The following is a 9,885-nucleotide window of genomic DNA, read 5'->3' as shown; positions in this document are numbered from 1 at the left end:
AACCACTGGGCCATCTCGACTCCTGTCGATAAGAAAGGGAAGAATAAATTAAATAATATAGATTTCCCGCATAACAATGTTATCAAAGCTATTAATAAATATATTTACATATATGTGTGTAATAGGAATCGGAATAAGACTGGTCATCCATCGTTAATAGCTTCGAATCGCGCTATAAAACTCAACACTAGGCCTACACAAGCTGTAAAATCTTATGTACGAGTGTTACAAGTATAATTTTTCCTGTTCTGTTCTTGCTAACAATAATATTTTCGGTTTTTCCGAACCGGTACCTCTTGGAAACCTTCAAGAAAAGAGTGTTCTCATTCCTTAAACGCACCTGCGAGCCGCCCGGTGTTGCAGATGTCCATGGGCGGTGGTAATCACTTTCCATTAGGGGTTCTCTGCTCGTTTGCCACCAATGGCATAAAAAATACACATTGATTGGGGAGATAGAAAAAGGGAGGCTCAGTTGGACCTTGTTATATTACAATAAAAAAATACAACTGTCAAAAGAGCGTAATTGTTTTTTAGCTTTGACATGACGTCTGTTGTTATTGGCGGTATGAACGTAAACTAAGAATGTCCCCTATTAAATATGTTTATGTATGTGTGCGTGCGTCAAATATATAGTAGTATGTTATATTTTTTTATTAATTTAATGTATGCCTATGTATGTAAAATAGATTGATAATCGAATATTTCATACAAAGTGACACACAAAAATTGAGATTGACAAAAAGGTGCTTGACTATTTGAATACCATTTTATTTTTTTATTATTCCTGAGCTATAATTTATCTATATCTGCGCTTTTCGCACTGGACAGTAAACCTAATAACATTGGAATTACCAGTTTTAACAATAACAATTGATTAGCAAGGTAACAATGACGGTTCCTTAATGTGCGTCGAATATTATATATAACAACAAGATCTTATGTCACGTCTCAAATTTATTTAACAACCGTTTCTCTTTTAATATATTGGGTTGTAATTGAGTAAGTTTTTAAACAAACATTTCTATTTTTTTATATTAATAAACCCTTCTTGCGTATAAGCTGTTTATCTAGTTAAAATTTCACTAAAATATTACATAAAACCATTGTTGCAGTCAAATTTAAAATGAATCATACAGATAAAGTTTTTTTCTTTATGTAATAGGTAGGCGGACGCGCAAATGGACCTCTTGATGGTAAGTGGGTACCACCGCCCATAGACTTTGGCGCCGTAAGAAATATTAACCATTCCTTACATCACACCCATGCGCCACCAATCTTGGGAGTTAAGATGTTATGTCACTTTTGCCTGCTGTTACACTGGCTAACTCACCTTCAACCAGGAACATTAAATATTGCTGCTTGACGGTAGAATATCGGTTGAAGTGGTGGTACCAACAACTCCTCTACAGAATTTATTGGTTGTTTAATAAATTTGTATTGAAGTATATTTACTGAAATGTTTATTGTATTCGTCTTTGTTAATTAATATATTCCTTTTTTTATAGAATATCATTGATCAATGAACTACTCAACGTGAAAATGAAAGAATCAATATTGATCCTTCTGTTCTACATAATAAGGATTAAAAGTGCGGGACCTGATTGGGCACCCGTAGGCACCCCCCTGATAACACACTTTCCTTGCGAGCAGACTCAAGATATAGTGACGTGGTTTGATCAAAGTCTACCGCCGAGGGAGAAAAATAGATATTATGTGTTTATACATAAAGTATTGCCAGAAAACAGCAGTTTGAGAATCACTTTCGATTCAGACGTTACAATTACGTTTAACATTAGAACGGTGAGCTTTAAATGTTTTATTTGAATTGTAGTTAATGGAGAAATAGGGCATATTATACGCCTGTCCTTTTTTTTCTTGCTGGAAAAAGATGGAACATGTTTCCACCACATGAAGGGGGGGGCTAAGACTCACCAGTGCCCAGGACGCCTAGCACGCCCTTATCATCGGAATACTCATTAAAAAGCCAGTGGGATACCACTGGCTTTTTAATTAGGATTACTCACCGAAGAGTCGGAGAGTATCCTCTCCGACTCTTCGGTGGGCGTCACGGGACCGCTTTTGAGCGAAGCCACTTCTTGCTGATTTTAAAGTAGTTCTTTTATTATTTTTTTTGCTACCTTGTGTTCAAAGCTAATATGTATTTCAGGAAGAAAAGAAATTTGTAAGAACCCATTTTGACAAAGCAGATCAATTTTTATTTCGATTCTTTAGAGAGATGCATGGTTTCGGATTCATAGTAAAAGGAGTCATACCGGGAATTATTCCATATTTGTCAAGCATATCCTTAAATAACAAGGAACTGTGCGCCCGTCCATTTGTGGTAATGTACATTTATGTTAATGTGATAAATTCGAAAGTAACTCTATCTGTTTGTCTGCTGCTCTTTCGCGGTCAAATCACTGAAGCGAATTTGCAGAAAATTTGACATGAAGTCATGACAGGAATGGGAAACGTACCAACTACTTGTCCCAAGTCAATTCTACCACGATTACCTTTTCAGTATCGAAAACTTGATTTACTAGAATACGTTTCTTGAAGAAAGCTTGAATTCCAAGGAAGTACATACGTTACTTTTTATGAATAAACCCCAACGAGCAAACTCCTAAAACTCTCGAGGGGGCAACTAGTAACATAGCATTATTATATATATATTTCATTTGTTTCGTCTTATATTATAGTAACAACTCTTAAATGTTTTATTACTGGTCAAACTTCCTGCTAAGTTCTAGTTGAAATCGTGACTTAACCAATGTAATTCTATATTTGTTTCTATACACAAGAGACTTAACGAAGGAGATCCTGTGGTTTTTATACTGCTTACAGAAGATTGGACAATAGTCGAAGGCTACTTACTATGGTTTGGTCCACTATATTGTCTGCTTTTTAAGAATTTCATCCAACATTTGCAATTATTATCTTAAGACTCAACACTGATATATTTAAAATACAAATTAAGCAAGTGAAAGCCTACTGACTGACTAGACCGTATCGAATGCTTCACTAACCTTATATCAGGAAATCCATGCAGTAGACGGATATATTACGGGTAGTTTATTCGACTGACTTAATTAATAAGGATTGGTCGCCTAATGTAACGTCAACTGCCATTGACCAATGACCATTTAGAATTAGTTAAATAACCAAATATGACTTTGATCAGTGTTCCAGAATCTGGAGTTTTATTACGCCATTTTAACATTTACAGAACTACCTCGAACATTATGTAGCAAATACGTTGAACAGTGGACCGCAAGAGAATTGCGGTGTACCTAAAAACAGAAGAGGAAAAGTGGCTAAACGCGGAGATGTCACGAAGCCAGGTGATTGGCCTTGGCACGCAGCAATATATAGATATGACGAAACCGTATCAAAATATATCTGCGGTGGAACATTGATTTCTAAAAACTTCATCTTAACTGGTAAGATAACAATTTTCCAGTGAAATATAATCTAAAATTCTGGTCTCCAAATATTGGGTCGTCACATAGAAGATTTTACTTGATGTTGAACATTCTAAAAGTTTCGTAGTTAATATTTTATACCATGATCAATCTAAGTTTTTTCAGAATCTTCTTTTACTTGTAAGCAATAACGCGCTATATTTTAGACTCATACTTCATTATATTTTAACGTAGGTCACCTGATGATAAATGGGCGGTCCCATAGACAATTGCACTGTTTAAACTATTCCTTACAGCGCCCATGCACCACCAACCTCGGGAACTAAGATGTTATGTCCCTTTTGCCTGTACTGGCTCACTTACCCTTCAACCGGAGCACGACAATATTAAGTATTGCTGTTTGGCGATGGAATATCTAATGAGTGGTTGGTACTTACTAAGATAGGCTTACACCAAGCCCTACCATCATGTAGCTTTATTTCAATAAGAAATGTACCCACTACTTGCTCCAGGTAAATTCTACCAGGATTTACCTTTGCAGTATCGAAAAATTGATTTACTAGGATACCTTTCCTTAGGAATAAAGATAAACAAATATTCGATTTACGTATTCCATGTGATTTTGTAATAGCTCAGCTATATTGAGCATTACGAACAATTATTAATTAATATGTCTTTATTTATAAAACAACACTTTTCCACTTCACTACTTAAATCCAATTTAATTTTACTTCAAAATTTCTGACAGCAGCTTCGTCTAGGTGCAGGTTTCCTTCCTTTCCTTCACCGCTGAATACGAAATGAATTATAAACACAAATTAAGCACATGATTCAATAGTCCTTCCCCTGGTTTTAACCTTCAATCATCAGACATTAACTCTTGTATGTTTAAAAAAAATAAACTATGATTTCTTCTCTCATTATTAAGGGTAGTGTTCTTTCTTTTGATTAAAGAACACTTTTTCTTTTCACAGCTGCGCACTGTGCATCATTAAGGGGTATTCCACTAGCACCTGAAGTTTTGACTGTGTTCCTTGGAAAATTTAATTTAAATCGTCGAGGTGTTAGTCATCGAATACAAAAAAAAGAGGTTGGTTTCATTTATTTTCATTAAATTTAAGTTTCGTAAAAGAAATATATGACGACCTCCGTGGTCGAGTAGTGTGTACACCGGTTTTCATGGGTACGCCACTCCGAGGTCCCGGGTTCGATTCCCGGCCGAGTCGATGTAGAAAAAGTTCATTAGTTTTCTATGTTGTCTTGGGTCTGGGTGTATATGGTACCGTCGTTACTTCTGATTTTCCATAACACAAGTGCTTTAGCTACTTACATTGGGATCAGAGTAATGTATGTGATGTTGTCCAATATTAAAAAATATATATATATATATATCATATCGATACCACAATATTCTTAACTCAAGTAGCCTTGAGCACTTTTGTATCATTATTTTATAAATCAGATCAATTTAAAGTTCCACCAGTAAACCACCAGTGCGATTAGTAGGCACTACTGAGAACTTCATAGAAACCAACGTTGTAACATCTACATCGTCATCATCAGTCGCATACCCTTATTTGTGAAATAATCCGTTACGTGGATTTTTTTTTTTTATTTAATAGGCGTTCGGGACCTCTGTTGATAAGCAGTTACCACCGTCTGTAAACATTTTCGCTAAAAATACTAAACATTCCTTACATCACACAAATGCGCTCCTGACCTTCGGAATTATTATAAGATGTTCCTTTTCGTATTGCTGTTTGGCGGTATAATATCTGATGAGTGAGCGAAACCTACCAGGCTTACACAAAGTCCTACCACTAAGTGTCGATAATCCTTTAATCTATTAAGGGAAACTATACCTTTTTTTCAGGTTAAAAGAATAATCATTCACGAAGCGTTCGAATACAATCACTTGTATAACGACATAGCACTACTCAAACTGAACTCTGAAGCTAAATTCACAAAATTCGTCCAACCTGCTTGCCTTTGGTACAGTAACGCTTTAGAAAAAATGCCAAGCGACACAATTATTGGAACAGTAAGTTCTTTAATTTTTATGACGATGAGATTTAGTTTTATTTTACTAATGAATAAACCACAAAATATAAAGCACAAATGGGAATGAAAAACAGGCCCTTAAAATTGAACGAACAAAATATATTTTATATCATGACAGTCCAGAGCCGAGATGGCCCAGTGGTTAGAACGCGTGCATCTTATCCGATGATTTCGGGTTCAAACCCAGGCAGGCACCATTGAAATTTCATGTGCTTAATTTGTGTTTATAATTCATCTCGTGCTCGGCGGTGAAGGAAAACATCGTGAGGAAACCTGCATGTGTCTAATTTCGACGAAATTCTGCCACATGTGTATTCCGCCAACCCGCATTGGAGAAGCATGGTGGAATATGCTCCAAACCTTCTCCTCAAAGGGAGAGGAGACCTTTATCCCAGCAGTGGGACATTTACGGGCTGCTAATGATGAAAAAATAATGATGACAGTCCAGCTGTGACGTCCTTGATATAAACGACAATATTCGTAACCATGCAGTTGGTATGCCATTTAGAACAAAATAACTTTTACTTAAATGCTGACTTATAACATATTTAAAGAAAGTCCATTGTTGTGATTAATATCAAATCTATGAAGACCATCACTTTGTCCCTTGAAATAAACCGTATACAAAAAGAGGAGTTGGGAACTCAGGTGACTGTGACTGTGTATGACATTCCTTTTATATTTATAATTTATCGTTCAGGGGTAAAGATAAACAATATAATGACAATAATAAGACCGATAAAATTGTGCCACAAATGTCTCCAAACGTAGGTTTTCTAGGAAAATCTCTTTAGAAAGGTAACTATGTAGTTTCATGATATCTATCAAGTTTGGCTTAACATTCACCACCAACCAGCTGGTTAATTATCAATTATTTTTTTGTTTGTTTTCAGGTTCTAGGGTGGGGATTGAATGGCAATCGGCTGAAGGAATTTAAAATGCCAATGGTTTCAGAAACGACATGTGTTTACAGCGATACGTTTGCCGCTGATCTTATTATTGATGATTCAAAGTTTTGCGCAGGATTTCTTAATGGTAAAATATCTAACGTAATGTATTTTTTTTTTAAATCTTCTTACATATATATTATATGTGAGTAGATTCACATCACATTCACATAATTGATATTGATTAAACATTTTTTATTTTCTATGAATTTATGTCCCTTGTGTCGGTTACATTGTTTTGTTTTTATGTTATATTTAAAATTTATTTTTGGCGGTAGAGTAAGGGATGATTTAGGGTACCTAGACGTGCTCGTACCCGAGAGTATCGAAAATTGCTACAAATATAATTACAAAATTGTAGTGCAGCTATTACTGATTGCACTATAAGCGGTTATTGTTTTGATAACGATTTTGTTAAAATACAATTTAATAAAACTTATTTACTTATTTTTAAAGATATCCAGCCTGTATAAAACCTTATAGCCCACAAATCGTCACCCCCGTTTCAACTCCATGAAAACATTGATTAATTCCCAATACAAACTATCGAGACCCTTTTCACGCCTTGAATGTATAAATTCATATATACAAACCTATGATCTTCCCCTGGACTCAAACTGTTTTCATAACAAATTTCCTCTACATCGGTTTAACGGCTTAATCGTGAACATACAGAAGTACTTTCGCATTTATAGTCTCAATGTCTAGAAGAAAAACAATACCTAAAGTCATATAAACTTTATCTACCATCGCCAGGAACTTCAGTCTGCAAGAGTGATAGTGGAAGTGCCTACCAAGTCTTCGTGCCTGATAAGATTCAGGATTCGGAATCAAAAGAAAACGGTGCATGGTACGTCAGAGGCATCGTTTCACTAACTGCCTCCAAATTTAATACACCTACTTGTGATCCAGAGAAGTACGTTCTGTTCACCAATATTGACTCTTACAGAATTTGGATAGATGCTTACATTGATAATGAAGATTATTAAGTGTCTGATTTAATTTGCTTTCTATAAATATCAATGGATGGCGTTGATTTATATTTTGACGTTTTTAAATCACGTTGGCTTGATTTTTTGTATGTATTATTGATAAATGCTTATTGAAGGAATTAATATCATTCTAATTTATAAAAGTGTGCGCAGTACCATCACATCTATAAATTCTTATGGTACCAAACATATCGTGTTTAGTATTGGTACCATAAAAAGAAGTGTATGGGGAGAGGATAATTAGTTAAGTAATATTGTATTTCTTACTTTCGAAAGACAAATTTATTACGACAGAGAGGAGAGGTGTGTTTACCTAAACAACGCTTAGAAATAAGTCGTTAACATATACAAAAACAACTTTGTTAAACTAATTTATAACAATGTCGAAAGAAAATACAATAATTTGTCTAGAACTTTGTCTCACTCAAGACATTGATTGTTTACAATAAATTATCCCAATCTATTTTACAGATTTTAGTACATTACGACAAAATATTGTAACTAAATTTTAAACTAGTACCCATTAAACTAAAAAAAAATTGTGATTTGTTATCAAATATATGTGCGATTAATTAACAAGTTATTTTAAAAGAAGCCAATATATTTTATAACTTTATTATATATTTGCAATGTATTCTGTTCATTGATGTTAAAGTATAAAAATTTTTTAATTAAATAATTATAATATAATATTAAATTAGTACTACATATCGTATGATAATAATTGCCTTTCGCCGTGAATTTGCCTTTGGATCAATTAGTACGTACTATTTCAATATTTAAATTATAAAGTTTGAGAGTTAATAAGACCTTACTCACTGTGACTTCACATCTACAAACGTAACAAGTAAAGCAGTAACGAAGAGCATTGATCTATCTAACACACTGTTTTTTTCATTGTGTTTATGAAACTATTTGTTTAAAGTTTACTTTATACCATGATAACACCAGGTGACTCCTTGATATAAATATATTTTTTTTTTTTTAATAAACTGTCCGGGTTATATATGGCTCCGCTCCATCTGATGGTAAGTGAAAGTGGAGTCCAAACGCGAAGACGACTAGAACAGTCAGCAAGAATGAGCTGCACTAGTCAACCTCGCCGTGCCGGCCCGCAAGATGCCTCTTCTCGCCTCGTTTGAAGGCAGAGGAGAGAGGAGGGGAATACGTGTGCTGGTAAAGAGTTCCATTTTTTGTCGGTGCGACAAAGAAAAGAGTTGCCAAATTTCTTTGTGCGCGATGGGATCGATGTCACAGTTAGGCGTGACTGACTTCAACCATTATTGTGATTAATATCTAGGAAAATGATCGCTTTGTTCTTTATAATAAACTCATAACAAAAACCATCAACCGTATGCAAAAAGATGACTTGGGAACTATTACGTAATATATGTAATGTTTAGGCCAAAAAACGTCACAAGATAATTAGAGTTTACAGTCAGGGCTAAAATATTAACTCGAAGAATCAATTTCTCAACTAGTAAAGCAATAACAATAAGTATTAACGTATCATACTTATTTTATTCATCGTGTTTATGAAATTATTTTTTTAAAGGGCTTTGTGCAAACCCATCTAAGTGTAAGTGTAGGTTAACACTCATCATATATTTAACCACCAAGAACCTATACTTAGTAAGTATTGTTAAGTTCCGAGTTCACAGGATATAACATTTTAGTTTCAAAGGTTGGTGGCGCAGGGACTATGTAAGGAATTATTAAATTACACATTACACACGACGCTAATGTATATAACACCACTAATAATCAGGTCCATTTGCCCGTCATACCTGCCATTAAAAAAAAAACATTGAATACGTATGAAATCTCGAGAAACATCTATTTTCCCGACAACAAAAGAGTCTATGTATCAATTGTGTGTATATCTAGAACATCAACAAAATATACGTTCATCTGTCCTCGCATATCTTCTAAACTGCCTAACATAATCAGATAAATTAGGTATATTAAGAGCGCATTGAATGCCTGCAGTAATCATTCAAAATAAAAAAAAAGTTAAGGTTAACTTTTGACTTCTTTGAAAATGGACTTTTTTGAAAATGGATTAAAGTATTCGTTTTACGGACTTAGTGTGTACGTGGTTATCGTGCAAAATGAGAAATGATCTTACAAGTCTGTAAATACTGAGCGTTGAAACACAGTGATTAGGTAGACACTCAGCCAACGTTCACTTAGCGAACGAACTGAAAATAAACTCTGCAAACCGCCACCTGGTGGCAAGTTTTCGCTTCTGGTGAAAAATGTAGAGAACGCCGATACTGTATCGGTATTAATGACAGCAAGTTGTATTTTCTAAAGGTTAAAGTCTAAAGGTTGCCTTAATTAGATAAATTTGATTACTAGGGAACATTTTTGTACCATGTTGTTAAGGATATAGTACATAACATTCATATAAATAAATAAAGCGCACGTCGCGGACACAAAACAGAATATATGTGAAACATC

The 9,885-nt window shown here is 34.6% G+C and overlaps 1 protein-coding gene across 1 annotated transcript; it reads left to right on the top strand.

Annotated features, from left to right (window-relative positions):
- The first annotated feature begins 881 nt into the window (after positions 1-881).
- On the top strand, positions 882-8,064 carry LOC125072676 (CLIP domain-containing serine protease HP8-like). The gene is made up of 8 exons (XM_047683335.1): positions 882-999; positions 1,506-1,800; positions 2,168-2,341; positions 3,227-3,440; positions 4,397-4,512; positions 5,296-5,463; positions 6,377-6,518; positions 7,187-8,064. Exons 2-8 carry the CDS (start codon positions 1,540-1,542, stop codon positions 7,417-7,419), a joined length of 1,308 nt encoding a protein of 435 aa, XP_047539291.1. The 5' UTR covers positions 882-999; positions 1,506-1,539; the 3' UTR covers positions 7,420-8,064.
- Positions 8,065-9,885: the final 1,821 nt, after the last annotated feature.

The sequence above is a fragment of the Vanessa atalanta genome, chromosome 22 (assembly GCF_905147765.1).
Source record: "Vanessa atalanta chromosome 22, ilVanAtal1.2, whole genome shotgun sequence".
Classification (NCBI taxonomy): Eukaryota; Metazoa; Arthropoda; class Insecta; order Lepidoptera; family Nymphalidae; genus Vanessa; species Vanessa atalanta.
This window is presented reverse-complemented; position numbering and strand designations above follow the sequence as displayed.